Source organism: Hetaerina americana, unplaced genomic scaffold (genome assembly GCF_022747635.1).
Source record: "Hetaerina americana unplaced genomic scaffold, ioHetAmer1.1.p SCAF_8, whole genome shotgun sequence".
Lineage (NCBI taxonomy): Eukaryota > Metazoa > Arthropoda > Insecta > Odonata > Calopterygidae > Hetaerina > Hetaerina americana.
Window position 1 is genome coordinate 73,947,057 of NW_027287427.1, and position 22,166 is coordinate 73,969,222.

The 22,166-nt window shown below is 41.9% G+C and overlaps 1 protein-coding gene across 1 annotated transcript in view; it reads right to left on the reverse strand.

Moving 5' to 3' along the window:
• Nucleotides 1–2,281: 2,281 nt before the first annotated feature.
• LOC139698145 (paired box protein Pax-6-like) overlaps nucleotides 2,282–22,166 on the reverse strand; it is a 136,614-nt gene continuing 116,729 nt past the window's right edge. The window contains exons 5-9 of the mRNA XM_071597068.1: nucleotides 9,627–9,845; nucleotides 7,081–7,163; nucleotides 5,904–6,328; nucleotides 4,397–4,695; nucleotides 2,282–3,319 (exon numbers count right to left, since the gene is read on the reverse strand). Coding sequence (XP_071453169.1) covers nucleotides 3,231–3,319; nucleotides 4,397–4,695; nucleotides 5,904–6,328; nucleotides 7,081–7,163; nucleotides 9,627–9,845 — 1,115 coding nt within the window. The 3' untranslated portion in view covers nucleotides 2,282–3,230. The remainder of the gene's footprint in view (nucleotides 3,320–4,396; nucleotides 4,696–5,903; nucleotides 6,329–7,080; nucleotides 7,164–9,626; nucleotides 9,846–22,166) is intronic.

Genomic DNA, 22,166 nt, shown 5'->3' on the forward strand with positions numbered 1-22,166 from the left:
CCACCACTTGCACTTGAAGAGCCTGAGACTTGTACAGGGTGCGCATGTCACCTACGTATCCCTCCAATCTACTCCTATCTTCTGTAATAAATTCATTAATTTTACCATTTGTCATTATTTACTCTATCCAACGTATTCTTGAAATCCAAAACAAACATAAATCATGGTTGCATTCTATGTCCCTCTCTATTTGTGACCTCATCACTGCTATGACATCACGTGTGCCTCTTCTCTTCCTGAAAATAAATTGATCATCCCCTAAGTAATCATTGACCCTGATCTCCATTCTCTTATTAACGATTCTGAGAGCAACTTTAGCTGCGTTCCAAATAAAACTTATTCGTACATGCTCTAGATTCTAATACGCTCTTAAACCTTCTAGAGCCCTCACATTTGGCTGCCTTTTCCTTTTTTTTTGGAATAGGAACTTAAACTGATTTGACGAAATCTTTCTGCCGAATTCTTCCCTCATAAATGCTACGAATTAGTCCACAAAAACTCTCTCTTCCACATTTGCCTAAACCTTTAGGTAGTTCCGCCGGAATGTAGTTCACCCTCACAGCCTTATTTGATTTCATCTCCCTTAATTCCCTTTCTATCTCAGCGTCGAGTAAGCCTGGACATAATCTATCTTCATCTGCGTAATATTCTATTTCTATGCCTAACCATGCTGGCCTAAGGTCTTTTCAATATGATTCCTCTATATATTCCTATTATTTCTCTTGACCCTTTTTTTGGGTTAATTTAATAATTTTCCTGACTTCTATTTGATTACTTGCTCAGACTTTTCATACCTATTCCAAAGAAACTGCGGGAGATGCCGCAACAGTAACTTTTAACGGAGTCATCCGCTAATGTGCCCCAAAAAAAGCCCCAAAATTTCAGAGTTTAAGAAGACGCCTCGGTAGCTTAAGTGGCTAAAGCACTCGACCGGATATTGAGGGATCTGGGTTCGAGTCCCAGTCAAGGCGAATGATTTTTACGCTCTGAAATTGTTGCATTTTCATACCTATGTTATTATGATTCAGCTTGATTTCAGTTTTTCTTTCTTCGAAAGATTTTTCAGTATTATGTCGTGATTAGTGGTGGAAAAATATGGAGACTAGAGAGGTTCGCGTAAGCGGGAAAAGTATGAGATATACGTAGTAGATGCAGTAGTGAAATCGTGCAAAACCGCGAGAAATACCTGTAAAATCAGAGCAATGATCCAGGAGAAAAGAAATAATTACAACATAACCTGTGTTTGCTTTTAGACATTAGCCAAAATAATATCTGTTATCCTAGCAAAATGTGTTATCGACCAGAAATAAACTATGAAGTCTTTGCCGCAGCTTTGGATCCTACTACAATCGGATTTTAAGAAGTTTTCATCGCGTTATAAGAGAAAAAACTTACCTTGTAGAGTGATTTTTTTCTTTTAGCGTATTTATCTTGAGGTCTGAAATGTTTTTATTCATTCATGTGTGTTCGGTTGGAGAAAGAGTTGAAATACATATAATTTTAAAAAAGCGTCGTACTAAAAATTGCCGTGTGTGAGCATATATTTAAAAAGTTTCGCTATTATGGAGTAGTTGTAGGCGCGCTCCATCAGGCTGAGGATATTTCATATTATTGTGCAGATTATATTTTTGTGCAAAGAATATATCATGCAACGAGTGAGAACAGTTTGAAAATGTGATGGCATAAAGTCAAAATATTTTTTTTGTGAAAATTCATACTCCGGTGTTTCTTAATACTCCGTTTAAAGTTACTGTTGCGGCATCTCCCGCAGTTTCTTTGGAAATTGTTATTGTTTGGACTCACCTATCGCTTTGACTGGAGCATAACATGCTTTTACACCAAATAAATGTAGCTTTGACCACTCTCATTAAATTATTATCTTGAAGAAAAACCATTCTTCAATATACTTGACGGTTTCAGGTTTCACTTAGTGGAATTGTGTGATAACCAAATGAAAATATTTTGTATTTTCCACATACCTTTTTTACGATACAGCGCGTTTGACCGACTTGCGGCATCATCAGGAACAAATTTATTTCACACATATTCTCAATAATAGAATCGGTGAGATGAAAGCGATTAAGTTAGAGTTGAAAGATGATAACTTTCGCCGCAGAGAGGGTGCTTGTATCATTTTTTCAGAATAATTTCCTTGACATAAGTTGTTTATATTTACCTGGTTCATGGCTTGAATCCATTAAGAAAAAGGAAAGAAAGAAGTTGCGTAAGACAGATTTTTCTATCTTCAATTCATCTTATTTATTACGTGATTCGGTATTTTCATTCAAAATTTCCCTACACATTATTATGTTAACAATATTAATCAAGAGATGAAAGATGTGGCCGATGGATCCAGTCTAGGCTGAAAGTCATATTCTCCGCTGCCGCCGTGACGATTCCGTTGAATGTTGGCCATATTGCTGTTTTCTGCCGATTACTCTCGTAGTTTGGCGACTGCCCACAGTCCCGACGTTTGTAGATGCAGAAAGATCGCCGTCTGACAGCGTTCAAACAAACAAAAAACAAGGGAAAGAAATATCTGTTCTGTCGAAGAAATCTTGGGATTCGAGGAAAGGTTTCTTTTTCACAAACAGGAATTGGGATTTGGAACCATAGGTACTGAATTATGTTGGGATTCATTGCAATACTTAAACACCTCCAAACTTGTTTCTTAATTTTTTTAGAGAGATAAAGAGATAAAACTGCAGTTATGGATTCACCGATTAAAACACTAATCGTCGTCTGTCCGAAGAGCGATGGATATGGTTAATTACAATAATAATTATTAATGTTTTGATGCGATTGAGGGTAGCACTTGTTCACCCCTAATTGTCCAAATCATGGCCGCACACACTTCCTGCCCGTTATCATTTGTTTAAATTATTATTTTTCCAATTCAATATGGGAAGGTAGAGAGGAGGTTCCACGCCCGTCATCGATGGGGGATGAGAGGCTCCTCCCCCACCTACTCCACATCCTATCTCCCACCCGGTTTGCACTATCCCTCATTCCGCTGTCCGCTTTCTCCCCCGATAAGGGTGCTGCTCCACTCCACTCACTCCCAACCGATCGTCGGGAACTACACCCTGACCCGACACTCAACCCCCCCTTGCCGTCCGCCGACTCCTCACGGGTGCGAACCCTCCAGCACTCCGCCGTTTGCCCCGCCACCCTCTTCAAATCCAACAGTCGGACCGCCGGTCGGTTGCTTCTCTCTAGGGCCACCACTGTCACTGCAGCCGGTGCCAATATTGCGGGCCAACTTCCGTCGGCTGCCCAGGTACGGCTATCGGTACTGATACGCCCGGGGAGATGAGTCCTGCGGAGAAAACAAACGGAAGGGTTTTTTAAGATTTGATTTCTAAGACTCCAAATGTTTTCACATCAGTCAGAATGTGAATATCGATTTCAAGGGTATTTTTTTGCCTCTAAAAATGACGCAAAAACTAGCCTGAACTTCAAACTACTGTTATAAAATAATATTCTGCGATAAACATAGGTAATTATGGTTTTCCATTATCTTTATGTATCAATATTATATTGTACATTATCTAATTTTAAAACTTAGAATAGATTAAACGTAGATAGAATAGATAAATTTTTATAACGGTATGAATGTTACCTTTCGAAAGAGGCTAGCATTCGGTATATTTTAAAATTATTATCTAATGAATGTACCTACATATATATAATCGAGTAAATACTCTTGCTCTTAATGCTTGCTGAAGATTTTGTATTGAAATGCAGTGAAATCGCTTCATAGTTTTGAGGGAAAAATTTTTGTTGCCTACAGAGTTATGCAAAACCGGAGCATCATAGATATATATGCTATCAAGTCAACGTGGACATTATTTTGGCTCATAATAACGATAATGAATTGTTTCTAATAAATAAGAGCATGTTCATTATATCATGCTTATTCCTTAATTCATTAATGAAGTGGAAACATTGAAATGGTGACGGGATGGGAAAACTGCCAACTAGCGCCCAAAATAATAAAATAGAATATAAATGGTAAATGTTTGAAGAAAATTGAGGCGGAAATGTAAGTCTCGCACAAGGCTACGACTTAGTCGTGAGAGCGTTGCCTGAAATTGTACCCGGGCCATCAGGTCAGTTATCGACTGGACCACCATGCCCCGCATTTTAAATGGCGTGCCGAAATAAAAAGTCTTAACTTAATTAAATGCGTTTTGAATAGATTTTCTTATGCGGAACATGAGGAAATGAGTTGGTGCAGCAGTATTATCGTTAAAGAGTGATGAGTACCTTGCTTTCGAATAAAAACTATGAATATTTTCTCATGCAAAGTGTGCTTGACTTATGTCAGCGCATCGCGCACTTGAAAATTCATGTGCGAAGAGTGAGAGAAAGCACAGGGGTACTCGGTTCTTACCGGTAGAGGCGGATCCATTGGAAATGTACTGTCCCCCGTTGACAGTTGACTGGTGACCTCCGTAGGCTTGCGTGGGGCTGCAAGGGGGCGGGCGGCCGTAGGCGCCTAAAGAGAGTGGGTCGTAGGAGGCCGTGGGGCGCGGCATGCACGAGTAGGCGGAGGCGGGAGGGGGCGGTGCGGGAGCCGCGGCCCCCTGCTGGCCGCCCATGCCGCTACCCACCACGCCGCCCCCGCTGCCACCGAGTCCTCCCACGCCGCCGTGAGGTGCCATGCTGAAGTTCGGCATCGGGTTCATTGAGCTGCGGACGGAAAAGAGGAAGGTGGATTAGTGCTATCAGTGGGAGAGCCTGAGTCTCGGCTGACGGCCCCTCAACCCAGCGGCACCAGACACAAGGGCCATGGATCATAAGTGTTGATTCGTAGAGACAAATAATGAGACATTTACAGAAAGTGCGAAAAATTTCACATCATAAAATCATTCACCTAACCTGGGATAAATTAAGCGATTTTTCCAAAGTGAAATTTCTCGTATGTGTGGGCATACCAGCGACTACTACTGTTGCAAGATTTCCAGCGTCTCTTTGAATTTACAAAATGAAATAAAAAATAAGACTCCCTTCCAGCAGTTTGGGGTACACTTGAAGTCTTCCATTATTGCGAGAGTCTAGTCATTGTATTTGGTATGCATCAAATAAAGAGGATTTCGATTGTGTCTAGAAAATTGTTATTTGTCGTGACTACAAAATGACCGATACACTTTACTATTTTACGTGACTAGTTCTAATGAGTGTTACTGATCATGTAAACAATACCTAGGGATGTCACACCATCATCTTACATGAGATTTCTTCACCTAGGGAGACATAAGGAGGACATGCGATACCTCTCTGAAGGAGCTAGCTCTATGTGGAACGCATAGATAAGGAATATATAGCGATGGTAAAGAGGAGGAAATATGCTGGTATTCGTTATGAATGACACAAATCGGACATGGAGTTGAAATTAAGAACCTATTATAAAAAAATTTATTCAAGAATTAAGAAACATGCAAAGAAAAGTCAGTTTGCGAGATTTTGCCTTGAATGAAACGCAGGGTCTCACAATTTATTCACAGGAAATGAGAGTCGGGAATTAATCAGAGACGGGAAAACCTGGAGACTCTGTCTTAACGAGAAAACCTTTAATGCGGATATCAATGAGCGATTTTAATCACGAATCAAATTAAAATTTATCAATTACCTTATTTATTTTATATTCTATGTCTCCCACTGTGCCTGTAGGTCGAAACATAATGTAAAAGTGAGACGTGTGCTGTTAATCAGATAAAATTAAAAGATTCGTTAATCCTGAGCATAATTCACGATCACTACACGAATAAGTGTTAACAGTAAATATAAATTCATATCTCTCATTTATCTACCTCCATATTTTCTTTGGTCGTGTCCAAATACCCTCTGCCTCACACCTCATGGGGTGTGCCACGTTCATCGGCGGCGCTTCCACCCACCTGTAAGATTCGTTCATGGTCATCGGCGGCGGCGGAGGCGGTGGAGGGGCGTGTGGGGGTGCGGCCGTCGGGTGGTGGTGCGGGTGATGCGGATGGTGCGGGTGGTGGGGGTGGTGGTGGTGCGGGTGGTGGTGCGGGTACATGCTGTTGGCGTAGCCCGGGCTCGGGGTGACCCCCAGACCCCCCGTCGCCGCCCCCCCGCCCCCTCCGCCCATGCCGCCTCCTCCGCCGCCTCCGCCACCACCGCCCAGGCCGCCGCCGCCCCCAAGGATGCCTCCAGTGCTCCCCAGAAGGCCCCCGCCGCCCCCACCGCCGCCGCCGTTGATGAGGCGCGGCGGCGAGGCACCCGACTGCTCCGCCGCGCGGCGCTGGTTCCTCAGCTTCTCTTCCCTCCGCCACTTTGCCCTCCGGTTGGAGAACCACACCTGATTAGAGAGAGGAGCACGCTATCACCTGTTTGCTCACAAAGCTTAATGCCATGCCCTAACCGGGCACCTCGTTGCAGTGAAACCTGGGACTATCCAATGTAAAAGTTTGCTCTTGTCCCGCGAAATAGAGTTTTAATCCTATTTATTGATAAAGGAATGTGCACCCAACGAACAATCCGTATTAAATCCTGTGTTGAATGATGAACTTTCTCAATTGTCATCCATTCAGTCGGCAAAATATTTGTACCCTGTTCAGAAAAGTTGGCGGCTACCATTTGAATATTTCTAGTAGAGTCATTTGGAGTTGCCATGCTTTAGAGCAGTGATTTAAATTGATTGTACTTAGAGAAGAAGAATATAAATTTTCGATTGATGGAAAACAAGTGAAACTTCCTTATAATGTACTCTCATTTCACGAGTCTTCCTGGAGTGAGCGCCAGCTATGAATGTACTAGGAAATGCTAATCTAATGCTAAGCCATTATTGTAACCTATGCTTTGATTGATTGCGACAGATATAGAGAATTTACCTACATAGGAAGAAAACTTGCATTAATTTCAGGTAATCAGCTAAGGTATTTATCTGCGGCGATGACAGAAAGCCCTTTATGTATTTCCGCGATGTTTTTTCTTATTTTGAATTTAGATTTCTTAGTTCAATTCAAATGAATTGGTTAATCCCTAGATTTGTTCGTAAGATTTCCCTTTCCTTATTTGAGTTTGTATTCCGTGTTCCAATAATTCGCTTACCTGTATCCTCGCCTCCGGAAGACCAATCTTCGCAGCCAACCTCTCTCGGGCGAACACGTCCGGATAATGTGTTCTCTCGAACTCTGGAAAATTAAAAAAAACAATGCTTTTAATGACCTATATTCTCTTCATTGCGAAACTTATGTGAATATTTACTGTGAATGTAAGCAAAACTTCCTTCAATTCATCGATGAAAATGGAGACAATATGGTTCCATTCCGCTCTCAGTTTACTTGGTTGGACCAATCTCTTTTCTTCGTCGCTCGGTTTCACCATCCGATCAATCATCACTTCATTAGTCATAGGCCGTTAGAGAGCTGAGAAGGATCGTTGTCGAGCAGTTAGAGTGAAGCTCATCTGGGTTACTTTTTTGAATATTTTCAACAAACGGGCATACTTAGATTGGATCGACGTGTTTCGTTTTTCTTACTTCCACCGTAAATACTCATTTAATTTAGACCATGAAATGTGACATTTGAAAAAAATTACTCTTTCATTGAAAGCCAACGCTCTTAAGAATTTCATAATTAATAGACTTGCTGTGATATATTTTACTGGCATTATCTGACATTAATATTAATTTATATCTTTTATCCAATTAAAATTTTCCAATATCCTATTTTATCTTGCCTACATGTCCTTTTACACTTTGCTTCCATTATAATTGAATAAATCGATACTTAAAATATTGTACATTTTGGTTGAAAGGTTTCAAAAGAAGCCATTTACCGTTTAGAAAGCCTTAATGAAGAAATATTTCTCTTTTCAGATCCTGCTCACTTTTCGAGCTTTCGTTTCGAGCAAAGTTATAATCAGAATATTTTTTCTCGCTAGAAAAATTAAATATTTGTATGAACGTTAGCATGCATCCATGTAAGCGCTCTTTTAAAAGTGGACAAATCATGGACATGTCTCGTTTGAGAAAGTCCAGAATGTTGTTGCATGTACTCAATCAGGCGATGGAAAAATTAATTACTACCGCTACCATTGCATTGTAAAAATATTTCAATTCTTCGTGGAGTATTTCATCCATTATTCTATAATGAAATGCTCTACGAAGGAAGTGGCAATCATCGCGCTCCCATTTCGCTCCTTCCAATCTCCTGGCATCGATACTCGGGGGAGGCTGGTTGGGGTCCTGCGGAATGGAGGACGGAGGGCACGAAGGATGTGGGAGGTTTGTGCGTGTGCGTGGGGAGATGGGCGTAGTAGTATTTACAGGAACCCCTCGCTTTTGGGAATGGGAGTGGGGGCCCTCTTCACCCCCTCCGTCTTCAACCCTCTCACTCCCTTGGCCGCCGTAAATCTCCCCCTCCCCTTCTTCTTCTCCTCCTCCAAGCCCATGCTGCGACCCTACGCGCAGTCCTTGGGTCGCTATCGCCTTATTCTTGGCCGTCCTGGGTGTCAAAGGGGGTGGGGAAGACGGAGGAGACTTGGAATAGGGAGAGGGTGTAGGAGGTAGGGAGAATAGCGGTGGAGGCCACTTATCGAAAATCAATATCCCTCCCGCTCTTCCCCTCCTCGTCCTACCTACCTCCCGTCCCTCACTGCCCCTTCCCTTACCTCCAACCCAACCCTCATTTCCTAATGGGACCGAGTGTCTTCCCTCGCTAAAGGTATCTGGCCCTTTTTCGAAGGTGCTGTGCTTCGGGGAGTGGAGGGAGTGCTGGGAATGGTGGACGGGGTCCCTAAGAGGGAAAAGAAGAGAGGCGGGGACGGAGGTGGAGAGAACTTAGAGGGAAGGGAAGGTGGTTGAGGGGTGGGGCCGTGAATGGCCGATTGGCGTGTGGAATGGGAGGATTTCGTGTGTTAAGAAAGATGTGGGTGGCTCAAGTTTCCTCATAAAAAATACCTTTCCCATACTTTCCCCTCTCCCTGAAGAAGGCGGTAGTTTTTGAATGGCTGAGGAAGGGAAAAATTTTTAAACTGGGATACGATGACTGATTAATTGATCGATTCATTTTATTGTTCAAGGAATTGATCTTGTTTGAACAAACAAAAAGTTCTATCGTAAAAAAGTGTGTGTTTAAAATGGATTAAATTATGTTGTGGTCTTATCGCTTGTTAAGAAATAAAGATATTACACGTATGGTGAAGGTACGCAGTCTTGAACGAACCATTTATTAGGCAGTATATGGCACTCAGCCATTCTTCTGACCCACGGGGTCTATAAATCATGGAAGTTGCCCTGTTAGGGTTTTATAAATTAAAATGAAATCCAAACTGATTAATTTTTTCCGCAAGCGGAATAATGGGGAAACTATGAAAAAATTCTTCATAGTTACTCTTGATAAATAAAACCGATAAGAAATTCGAAGATCATGCTTCTTAATTTAATTGAAAGAGTGGGTTTATGAAAACCCTATTCGGTTATGTTCTACAATTCACGAGTATGGCGGATTGGCGATTACTGTGCTAGTGCTAGATTGGCATTTGAAGTATGGCATATTTTTCTTTTCATCCTTCTTTTTGTCTCTGAAACCAGGCCGGAGCTGATGGGGGTGGCAGGTCAGGGGTGATGTGGGAGCGTGCTGTCGCATCCTCACCTTTCTCGAGGCTGTCAATCTGCTCGTTGGTGAAGGAAGTGCGGTTCCGCTGCAACTTCCTCTTAAGCCGGAGTCGCGCCTGGTCCTCTTCCTCGTCGTCATCGTCGGGGCCGGCCCCTAGGGCCCCTCCGCCTCCGCCGCCACCCGCCACCGAGCCTCCGTTGGAGTTGTCGCCGGCCGAGTTTGTCTCGTCCGAAGGAGTGCCCTCGGCTGCTTCCACTGTGGGTTTAAGAAAATGCAAAGGAAAACATGAATAATGTGAGGAGAATGGTACCAAAAAGGCAAGGAATAATGGCAAGCCTCAGAGATTTTCAATTTTATAAGCTAGATTTTGTCATAATTTTAAATAATTCGCTGAATAAATATAAATAGTTGGTAGAAACCATGTGGTACGATTGAAAATTTTTATAAGTTTTCCATGATGGAGTAGTTTTACAAGCTTTGCGCTAATTAATCTTTCGTTTGTTAACTCTTTGGGAAAAAAGTTTGGTGTATTACGTACTTTCTCATTCAAAATATTCTTGTGCGGAATTTTCTAACGAAGCGTCTATTGAACCGGTAAAATGTTTTGAAAACTGCATAACTTAAGGTTTAATGTTGGGGTGTATGAGAAAGCTCTTGCAAACCAAGCGTCTACTATACTGGATTATTTCGAGCTGTACATATGCATGGATTAAACTTAGTACATTTTGAAAGACATTTAACCCTTCTTTCTCATTTTAAGAATTAAGTTCATGGATAAAGGTAAGAGTCGATCATCTATTGGACATAAAACTTGAAGGCACAAGGGAGGTGTATAATGTCTCCTCCGTATTACTATTTGATCATAATAGTTCCTTCTGCGTTACCGATGACACATGCATCTCTGGAATCTAGATAAACCACTTTTAGCTCATCATCAGGTTTCCCAGGACCGAACTACCGGAGGTTAATGAACTTCAATCACGTCGTTGTCGTTGGGGTCCAAGCCAAGTGACCTTTGGTTAGTAGACGGGTACGTTACCTCCCGCACTACTCCGGTGGGTTGACAATGTGATTATTGCTACTAGGGTATACACCATATGAAAATCTTTCCGCAAATATTGCTAAAATTAAACGAACAGAGGTAGACTATTGAGCATATTTGCAATGAGAACGATCTGAGAAAGTAGGAATTGATAGTAGTGAGGAAATATTATGTCGATTTTACCGCCGTAATGATCGAAGACCGGTGGAAACTCCGGTGAAGGTCACTAGCATTTCTGACAAATTTAATGAGCCAGTTGTGGGAAGGGTATTGCCATTGTATGGTAATAGTGGCCATAGTATTCAGCAAGAGCTCTTCTAATGCAACATGTCGCGACCTCCTTTGTGAATGACTGCACAAATAATATGTTTTCTAATTGAGATAAACAAAAAATAAACTATAATTGCATATTTATTGGTCAAAGTCACCGGGTAATCACATTGATTAACGATCTGAATATTAGCTGATTCAAGAAGTAACTTTATTTTGTGATACATGCTTGACACTTGTGCTGTTCCACTCTCAAAACTTGTCAGTCCTCGCTTCGATTTTGCTCCAAAGTGCTTCGACCAATAATGGAAAGTTGATAGAATGTGGAGAGAATTCTATGCAAGAGGAGGTGGTCCCTTCCGTTGGGTTAAGGACAGCAAGGATGCCAGAGGAGACGGAACAAATGAAAAGATACTGTGGAATGGGAGGCTGGAAATAGTTCAATTTACTGAAACATGCATTGCCTTCATGTTGTTCTCTTTCCTATTAGCCAAATAATCACTAATGAATTGAATCGCCGCATGATACACATAAATCCATTGATAATAGTTCGAAAAAGTAAGCACATCTCCCAATAATGCCGTCGAAAGTTTGGGAAGATCGCTTCTTTAAAATTTTCTCTGCAAAACTCATTCTATTGATTAGTTAGAATGGTAGCGTTGTATTGAAAGTTGGGTAAACGTATTGTATGATGTGCTTGTTTTTCAATGCCAATTATTAAAATGACCAGGCTGCTCCTGATCCAAATTCTGAATCGTCCAAATGGTCTTTCCTTGGTTTACTTGGCCCTCTATAATCCGTGGTGAACTTAGTTGTCCTTGCTTTACTTGTCCTCGTACTCCTGGCTCGCCATCATTCTCCCGTCTTCACTGGAGTACTAATCTGAATGTACTAATTGAACACGTTCGGTTTGATGGACCTACCTTGCTCATTTTTACAAAGGAGATACGTTCTTAGGGCTAGTTTTATTTGAACAATGTTTGAGGGAATTGAATAGAGCAACAACGAAAGATAGAATGATGGAATAATCTCAATCTTAATAATAATTGATAATCTCAATCTACACCTCTGTAGTTATTTTACTGACACAACTTAAATTTTAATGACAGTTTTGATTATTTCCTAATGCACATGATTGTTTAAACCTAAGAGTCCAAATCCGAAGTAATCACTGCTGAAATTGAAAGTAAATTTTTCTCACATTAAATAATTTTATTTGGAGTAGATAAAAACTTGTATGCGATAATACATCTCCTATTCTGACCTCAGGAGTTAAACCTTTCGGCAGTTTTCGCGCAGTAAACTATTTTTCGGGGTTCCATTCAACAAAATTAAATTTAAGAAAACAAACTTCTCTGTTAAGATTACCGGAATTGGGATAAAAATCAGCATATTTCGCATAGCTTAATTGGAACGCATGGAATGGCTTTTTGGCGTTAAAATCAATACCATGCGCGATACAAAAACATTCTGTGAAAAAAATCATGTATGTCAACTCAGGAAAAAGCAATACATTTAGCCTTTGGCAAAAGGATGGTTCTAAAAGAATATAAGGTATTCCTTAAGTGTCAATTTTAACACAGAAGTATGGGAATACGACCAGTCTTTCAAATTTGAGATCGAAGAAAATTAGGAGAATGAATCAATTGTTTCTAACTTATGGAGATTTTTTTACCACTGTTGAATTTATTGACATGTAAATATGAATGAGAACTTAAAACGGCTGTTATGATAAAGTTAAAGATAGAATAAAGGTCAGTAGATAAAAATGATGGTGACTTGTGAAAAAATGCAGAAGAATATTAAGTGATTCTTTCGATCCGGTTATTAGGAAAAAAATGGCTAGGTAACGGTCATCAAGACCTGGACGTGAAATAGCTGAATAGTGTATACCATAGCTATCACCCTGAAGCATGGTTTTATCGGTTAGAATAGCCACGTACTTAACTCTATGGGAGGATGGGAATTTGTAGTCGAGCGATTGGAGGCCAACTTTGTCGACCTGCGGATGATTTCGTCCATCAACATGCATAAACCCATGAGCTCACGGATCCCGGAATATGACTAGGGTGATCATATCCACCTCTCGGAAAAATAGTAAATAATAACGTTTAAAAAAATTAGGTAACACTGCGGCTGCCGCCATCCTAGGAGTCGTCGGCTTCGCGTGCGAGTGGATGCGTGCTAGCAGATGGATGGCCGTACCGTATCGTGGTTTCTAGGGTGAGGCGGCATACTTACTGACATTTGTCTTCCGCTTCCCACTAGCATTCCGCCGCAGAGGGACAAAGGAAATAGTGGAGCGCATATTAGCAGGACGAGACTCCTCCCTCATCCCTGCCACGGTCACGTGGATTTCGGCGGAGGGTGAGGCGGGAAGGAGGGGCGCGTGGGGTGAGGGCTCTCGGGGGATGGGGGTGGGAGTGGGGGCGGGAAGGGGGGGTGGGTTTGAGATAAGGAGCGTGTGCCGAGGAGAAGAGCAATCCTTGGTCCCGCGGCCGTTGCTGGGGGCAACGGAGTAGAAACCTCGCGATAAGCAGGTGGGGGGCGGGTCGGGCGGGCGGGGAGGGTGGGGTGGTTTGGGGAGAGTCTAATGCCATGGTGCGGTGAGGGGTTGTCGTGCCTCGACGCCCCGCACCCGACACCTCCCACGCTCCTCCAGTGCCTCTACGCACACAAACATGGGGCACCCTCCCTCCTTTTCCCCCTCCCCTCCCACCTCCCGCCGTAGCCTTCAAAAGCCAAAACCCTTCGGGCGTTGTGCGGGGGGGAGGGAGAAATAAGGGCGGCAGTACCGTTTCCAGCGGAGGGTTATACCCGCAAATAGTTATTCGCCGCCCTCGGATGGTCGTCCCATTCCATCCTCCCGCCTCTCTTCCCCTTTCTGCCTCCCGCCCTCTTTCTTACCCCACTCCGACTCTTCTCCGTCCCCGTTCCGACTTCGATAGATCGAATTTGGTTCGCTGTGGGACGTTCTCGATTGATTGCACACATTTCGCCGTGGCACACAACACCCGCAGCCAGTTTCCGTGCCTCTCCGCCGTCGCCCCGATCTCTCATTTTTTTTGTCAAGGCGTGCGTTATAAATTCGGAAAAAACAACGTCTGACTCATCTTATGATGTAATAATTTGGCAGAGGGAGTTGTTTTAAACAGTAAGACCTGGTTTCCGCAAATTTCCACCACTTGCTTGCTGCTATTACACTCATGCCATGGTTTTTTTGTTCATGACGTTCGATTGTAAATGGAAACCTTTTATTAATATGAGTAGAGGTTAACTACACAGCAGCGATATACTGTATGGACTTACAATATATTTTAACGATAATTTCTTGTTATTATATGACAGTTTTAATTCAGTTTCATACTATAGCTTGAATTAAATTAGTGTCATCCCACGTGTTTGATTTTTTTTGCAAAGTCCTTCATTTGCTTAGCTTTATTAGGAGGAATGTGGTAGGTCTGCGTGAATTACCTGAGTTTCTCCTATGTGACTAGTCATTTGGGAAAATATTTTTTATAGATGTATTCATTTCACCTAATAGTAATGGACACTTACATAGATTATACATTTCCTACGACAATTTCCGTGGTTGAATCCGTACATCAACTTCAAGCTACTACGATGGCGTGTCCTAAGTGTTGTTAATTCACCAACCATTAGGGAAATTGGTGATTATTAACGATGGGTATCATTTTAATTTAGTGTAGCTCGAATTACCATTACCATGTTTCTTACCGTTGAATTCACGGATCGTGCGAGGGCAACGGAATTCCATTTACTTCGGCCTGCTCTACAGTCCGTTTCCCTGAGTTTCTCGTCGTGGCTTCGCCTACCAATGTATATAAGGGGCTGAAATTACTATTCTCCCTGTAAACTTAATGATGAAATTCAAGGAGGTGTCTGGATTTTTCTCTATCCAGGATTTTCGAGAACACTTATTAGCACTGCAAGCCTTCCATTAAATGGGGAGTTAAAACATTGGAGACAAACATTTTGGACTCTCAAAAGTCTTCGTTGCAAGGGAGCCAATGCCTATCGATGACTTTCCCGTCGCCCTTACTCTTTTATCTTTTTATATTTTATCTTTTGCTCTAAGGCCTCGCTCACATGCATAGCTTCAAACGAGCTTGAATGTGGCGCAACCCAGAAATGCTTACGACCACCTAATGCATAAGAAGATTATTCCGCTATATTCCAGCCTATATTTTTGTGCGTATTTCAGCTGTGCCCCCAAATTGCAAAAGCAACCGTCTGCTACGTCGGTCGCGGATAACAAAAGTTCTTCTTTTCCTGTCCCGCGTCCCAACAGCGGGTTTCGTTTGCTTGGATATACTCCCTCCGCTATTCCGCGGGTTTCGCTCAGGATCAGAAAATGGCAAAAAGAGGAGAGATTCTGTGAGGAATGGTGATGGAAAGAGAGAAAGGGGGATGGACGTGCAAAAAATCTACCCCCAGAGGATGGCATTCGCGCAAAAGTGGAAGAAGTAGAAGCGAGAAGTAAGCCGTGTCGGGGCCTTTCTTTGTTGCTTGGGGAATGGGCTCGTTCCCACCCCCTTTTGAGGGATGGATTCGTTCGTTTCCATCGCTCCCTGTCGTCGAAATCACTTGCTCCCCCCCTCAAAGGAGATTTCCTATCTTTCCCCAATTGTGGAAATGTGGTTTCACGTCCACCCCCCTCCCCCCTATGGTCCGGACAGGCCAGCTCAAGCTGTGGTGGGGCGGTGTGGATGACGCGAACAAGTCGGATCATAATCCACACATTGTTGGGAACCGCGGTCCCCTTTTTTTCCCTTCGTTTCTTTCGGTGTGTGTGTTTCTGCCTGATCCGCACGAGTCGCTGTGAGCCAATCGAATGGGAGGAGGGGGTTGGGAAGGAGCGGGGAGGAGGTCATTCGAAGCCAACGTGCGGTCAGTTCGGTGGAAAAACCGTTAAACCATATACGTATGAGTGTGCGTGCGTGTAAGCTCTTAGTCTATTGAGTCTGGGCTACGACATCTGCCGACGATGAGTCAAAACATGGTTAGGTGACGGTGTGAATTGCTCTTCATCGTCACTGTGACCGTCGCGGACGGATGATCGCTATAACCGGTGACCGAGACTTTATTCTTTTACGAATTTCTATCTACGACTCGATTTAATATTCATTCTTGTCACTTTGCTCGCCTCAAATAGGGTAATTGATTTGACAAAACCCAATTCTTTGCAAGCTGGATAAATGAACTTCCATCCCATTGAATTTCTCATAATGAATTGTTTTCTAAAATTAAGCTGGAGAAAATTGATACAACGTTATCAAGTCAAAAATAAAAAAATGCTATATTTGTTCATTATATTTGCTAGCTATTTTTAATAAGACAATTATTAGGCTATTGCCAAGTTTCTATTAGAAAAATAATCTCCCAAAACTCAGTTTATCATTGACATTTCCATTATTTCCTCCATTTTATTTAAAATAATTTTAATTTGCCATTAGTCTGCAACTGCACCAGATACGTTGCTATGGTCGTTTATTCCTCCATTTTATTTAAAATAATTTTAATTTGCCATTAGTCTCAACTGCACCAGATACGTTGCTATGGCTGTTTAATCGGTTTTTGCTTGATATGAAACTATGTATAGATAAATAAGATGTATTTACGTTTTGAAAGACAAAATACCGCAGTATATTCGCTCATTGCTGTCCGATTGGCCTGTTTCTTTACTCGTTACCGACGATTGAACCAAATAATGTATAGTCTAAGCTATTAGCAACGCGGCGGCCTTAGGGATACTGTGAAAAAAATACCTTAGTTTTCGGAAAGTGTCATCAAAATGGAAAATAGATTGGAGTAATGAATTATCTACCGAAAATTTAGCTATGAAATTTAAGTAATTACAAAGGTATTTATCAAAGAGCCTTGAGTTCTAAAATATATCGAACATAGTTGTGTCCTTATCTCAGATTTTTGGCTAATAGAAATCAGAGCGTTTAATTGTCATACATCAATAAACTTACACATTTGAGGGTTAATTCCTCAAGTAGCAGTTTGCCACACTGCACGTGTTTAATCTCTCTTGCTTTACTTGACTCTTCATTTTGTTGCAATTATTTTTGCCGATGACTAAGAATTTAATCGTACGTGCAATCTCTGGATGTACATGTAGGTACTTATCATAATATCTATGTTTTCTGCATGTTAAGCCACCATATACTGATCCCCAAACGCCTTGCAGAATCTTTCATGCATAGAAAGATCATTTATTATTAAAATCTCTTATATGTAGGGTAGTTTACTCCGTGTATGAATATATATTTATTGAGAAAGGCCAAACCTCAGTTTTATTGCAGAGAAAGAGATGATGTAAATGGAAGATAACGAAATTAGGCCCTCCTCAAAACATTGGTGCACATTTTCGCAGCCTCAATGAAGTGCAACAAAAATCAACTCACTAAAATCTCTGTGGGTGCGTCATTTTTCGTAAAGTAGCAGATTGGGATTTTTAGATCAGTGAAATTATGAATAAATCTGTTTTTACGACTAACACCGGCACCTTTTTCTTAATTTTTTTATTGTTGGCTTTAGGGGTGGGATAGGGGAGGTGAAAGATAGAAAGTGAGCATTCAAATGCAGAGGGATTTTGTCGTCAGAAATAAAAAAATAAAAGTTTTGTAACAGCAATATATACCGACGGAAAGGTTAGCCTTGTGACCAAGGCACCAGCTGTTGCGTACTTGCTTTTATACTCACTCTCGTGCCAATGGTCTTGTGATCGGATGCCGTCCTGGGAATTTACATTTTATTTTTGCAAAATTTTCGTTTCCCAGATGTATAGGAAAACTGAAGTTACCATGGCTAAATTTTTTTGGTACGCCTATTTAAATTTCATTCCTCACCATGAACTCTATCCGAAGATATTTTTAATAAATGCACAAATTCTACGTAGCCTATCTCTCACGGAAAAATAAAACTAGCGTTCAAATGCGATACGTGCGAATTTATTCGTTGGCATACGCATTGTTCACATTCTCAATTTACTTAGATTCCACCGGTAGAAAATAAGTAAATACGTGAAGATGCGTTTTTTTAGTGATAAGAATTTTTCCTTGGGTTGTGAGTTTTAGGTGGTGGTGACCTGGGCTGTGATGGAGATGAGACCTTAGCAGGAAGGAATATCGAGCGGGGAAGGGGGGTGGAGTGTGTAAGAGGACGGGGGGGGTGGGAATGGCCGTAAAAAGCCGCTTGCAATTGACGGCGCCGATAAATAAGAGCACCCGCTTCCACTCTCTCCCTCCTTTCCATTCCTCTCCTCCCTCTTCGCCCTCTCCCACTCCCTTAATGGACTCTTCCAGACATCCTAGAGCCCCTTGGGTGCAGGATCGGCGAGGAGAGGAGCGAGCCTCCCCCTCTCCACCCCTCTCTCCCCCTTGCAAGGAGTCAGGGGTCATCTGGGACCATTCTCTTTTCTTCCCCTCTCCCTTCCCTTTCGACTCCCACACCACCCATTCCTCCCTCTCCCTTTTTCTCATACCCTCCTTAACTTTCCTCCCTCTACCTGGAATAGGCGACACACGGACCTCTTTCTAGGTGTGATGGACTCAATGACACAGCCACAGGCGTGCTCGCTTAATGTGACGGTCACGCTAGATATGTAAACATGCAAACCGCAATACTCGGGCGTCATCGGGTGAGTGCGTTAAGTGAAAAAATGACAAATGCCAAAGAAATGAAAATATCAGTTCTGATACCTTACATTTGAACTGATATGTATGCATACGAATAGTTTACTGAAACAACCTCTCAAATGGTGCTACCTGTATATGGTTAAAAAAATAATGTTTCCATTAGCACTTTTGTGATTGAACCCAAAAATGCTTATGTGCTGGAGTCATTGTTGCTTGCGTCCAACCGCTTTCCAAACGCCTCTCCGTATTTTAAATAATAGACACGTGTATGTGATAGATAGCATCATTTTGGCTGCAATGACCGGGCAAAAGTTATTGGATCTTTCGTAGCGATTAACCCACCGTACAGTACTGTGAACGTGCTTTATCGGCCCGCACTACAATCTGATTTCAGCAGAATATTGCAAAATAATGATGCTTCAAACCGCTATAGATTCAATTAAAAATGTTCCAGTTTTGTCCGAAGACCAAAAAATGGGAGAATGCAATAAATGCAACTATTAGACTCGCTTGTATTATGAATTCAAATCTAAAAGACAGCTTAAACTTTGTCAGCATTGCATCTTTGTCAGTGAAATGAAAATCCCATGCTAGTCTATGGTTAACTCCACTTTGTAAATATAAATATAATATAATAGCAATATTAATTTGATTTAAAGATGTGATATTTTCTTTGACTTACAAAAAATTCATTGTGCTGCTTACCTTTGCATTAAGATACTTCACTTTTGCCTAAGGAACTTAAGTCATGGACAAGGACTCAGAAGTGAGCATTTCACTGTAATTCTTTGAATTTCATCAAACTCCTTACTCTTATTGAAATGGTGACGAGGCAGTATGCGATTGCATCCGAAGAAACGTTTTTCTGTTGGAGAGGAGACAAAATTGAAATATATTGGACGTGCCTACCTATAAAGAGAAAATGTAGGACTAACAAAATGTAGTTATTACCTATTGCTTTTTGAATGCACGTAAATATTTCATTGCTAATGTGGATATCTATAAGCCAAGGTTTTCAGATGTAAATGCAAAATGTCTACTAACTAGAATGATTCATTCACATGGCTGAGGAAAAAAAGCAAGCTAACAGACTTAACAGGACAGTATTACCATTTAGATAATAATTGCTATGCTGACTCCAGAATTGAAATTTTTCGTCATTTACTCCATGAAATTGCATTTAATTGTAACAATTGATAAATTGAGTACAATCGTTTTTATTCGTACCAATGGGAAATTGTACTCTACCAATAATGAAAAGTCTGCCTTACCTGCGAGTATGCGTAATTGGAACATGAATTACAGCTCCTAAGATGTCACGATACTGAAGTCCTCATGAAATCATTACTTCTTCCCCTCCCAGCTACCATCGACCCTCTCTCTAAAGATTCCGCCCCGTACTTCCAATGTGCTTTGGTGATTTTCATTCCATTATCATCGTTGACCTCAGTCTCTCTTCTCTCACATCACGCCACTCCTCCTACTAGGCTTCTAGGGAGCGCATTAGGTGTAAAATGAAACGATTAAAAAGAGACGAAAATCGTTAGCGGCGCTTCAGGACTGAATGGGGTGGGATCAGAATGAGTCTGAGTCTCTTGAGTCCGAGTTCACACAGAATGCCCACTCTTGAACACCTCCTGCTGCTTTGACTACCCAGGTGAGCCCCGGAGTGGAATTGAGGGGCGAGGGACAGGCAGCATTAAGGGACGAGGCGAGATTTCGCTGTTTCTGTCAGCTTTAAGTGTAGAAGTCGATGCCATTTGAGGCAGTGGTGAATTCTATGAAAATCCAGGCCCGACGAAATAAAATCGGTCTCGCCGTATGATGTAACCGAGGGATAGCGATTAAAAAAAGGCAGATATAGTGCCTTGGCTTGATTAAATGGTTTTGCTATCGAATGGTTCCATTTTCCACGACGGTTCAGTTTTAAGCATTTCTGCTGTGAAAGCTAAATTGATAGCAACATAAGTTTTTCAAGGGAAGACAGATGTTTAATATTGCATTGGCATTGTAAAATAAAGTACCCAAGTGAATTGTTCTCCTCGGTGACACATATTTCCAAACGAAATTCACGTTACCTATATGTGTTTACTTGTAATATCCTGGGTCCAAAATACATGTTTTTTGCTGCCAAAAGAGCTCTGACTCCTCTTCACGCACGACACCTTACAATGGATAAAAAAAATAACAAAGCCCTCGATTTCAGAATTTTAAATAATCTTTTGAATAACCAAATATTGAAATGATGTTTTATGAAAAGTTTGCGTCATGCATCCGTTATTAATAGCTAGTTTTTGATAGTTTTAAGTAAGTTATGAGTTTCCATCAACGACAACGAATTTAAAGTGCTCTTCAAAAGGTAGTATTAGTAAACACGTGCATACTTTTAAAGTGGCAAAATAAGAAAAGGCAAGAAGTGAATATTTGGTCATTTATGTTCATCCACATCTACATAGTACCCCGCAAGCTGTTGCAAGGACGTGTGGCAGGGGGTGGTAGGTCGCCAGCCATCCTACTATTCACTTTATTTCCTCATGCACCTGGCACCCCGCGATCCACCAAAAACCGAGTTGTTAAATGTTGAATTATTCTCATCCGATCACGCTTGAAAATTTGTTCGTAACTCTGTGATTAGCTTCGCCTATTAAAAATCGATGGATTATTCGGATAACTGTATTTCTTCCTACCTTTAATGTTGTCCTTATGATTTAACCGGCCCATTAAAAATTATTTTGCCCTTCAGGAATGCCACTTTTTAGTTTACCTCTGCACTTGGACAACTGAGCAGTTATGTTGTCTACATTTTATTTTTGATGTAGGAATATTGATGTATGTAGATCAAAGGTGATTCAAATGCATCGACGCTATTGCTACTAGCTATCTGATACGAAAAAAAAGTCGGGGAGCTCCTGGTTCTACCACAAATTTCTTCCCTCCCTTCTTCCACGTGCTTTTCCGTCCACTTTAAATTCCCGGGTAGCTACAAAGATCATTGTAGCCCAAGTGGCCACTTCTTCCGCGCTTGGTTCCCACAGAAACGATTTACAAGGTAGTGTAAACAATTACAAAGCCACCAGCCTCTTTGTTTCCATTCCAAACTTGTCGCGTATCCTTCCCCCGAAAGGGAGGCTCGTTGTGAAAGAGCAATCCGTTCGCCAACTGTTTCTTTACTATATCGCTCGCGTGCCTGTTGCTCTTTTTTTAACCCCTTGAATGTCCAGTGGAGGCAGCGAAATTGCCGCTCGCGCTGCGTGTGCCTTGCCTGCCAATAGCCCGATGGCAGTTGTTTCATGAGGGCGGGGGGACGGTTTCACTGCGAGGTTTAAGCTGCCGGCTGCCCTGCGCTCGTTTAGCGTCTGCCCAGAAGCATCCTCCAGATTGATCTGAATGCCTCTAATTGCTGATGTCGCTGGAAAGGAAAGGAACAACCAACCAGCCATGCAACGGCCACATTGAATCCATTCCAAGGGACTCCACGTCTCAAGAGAGATTTGCTCGTCCGAAGTCGATTGCTGCCACCGTGATGTTTGAACATTTTCCTTTTAAGGTGCATTTATAACCAGTACGGAAGGTTTCGGCAATGCCCATGCCAGACAC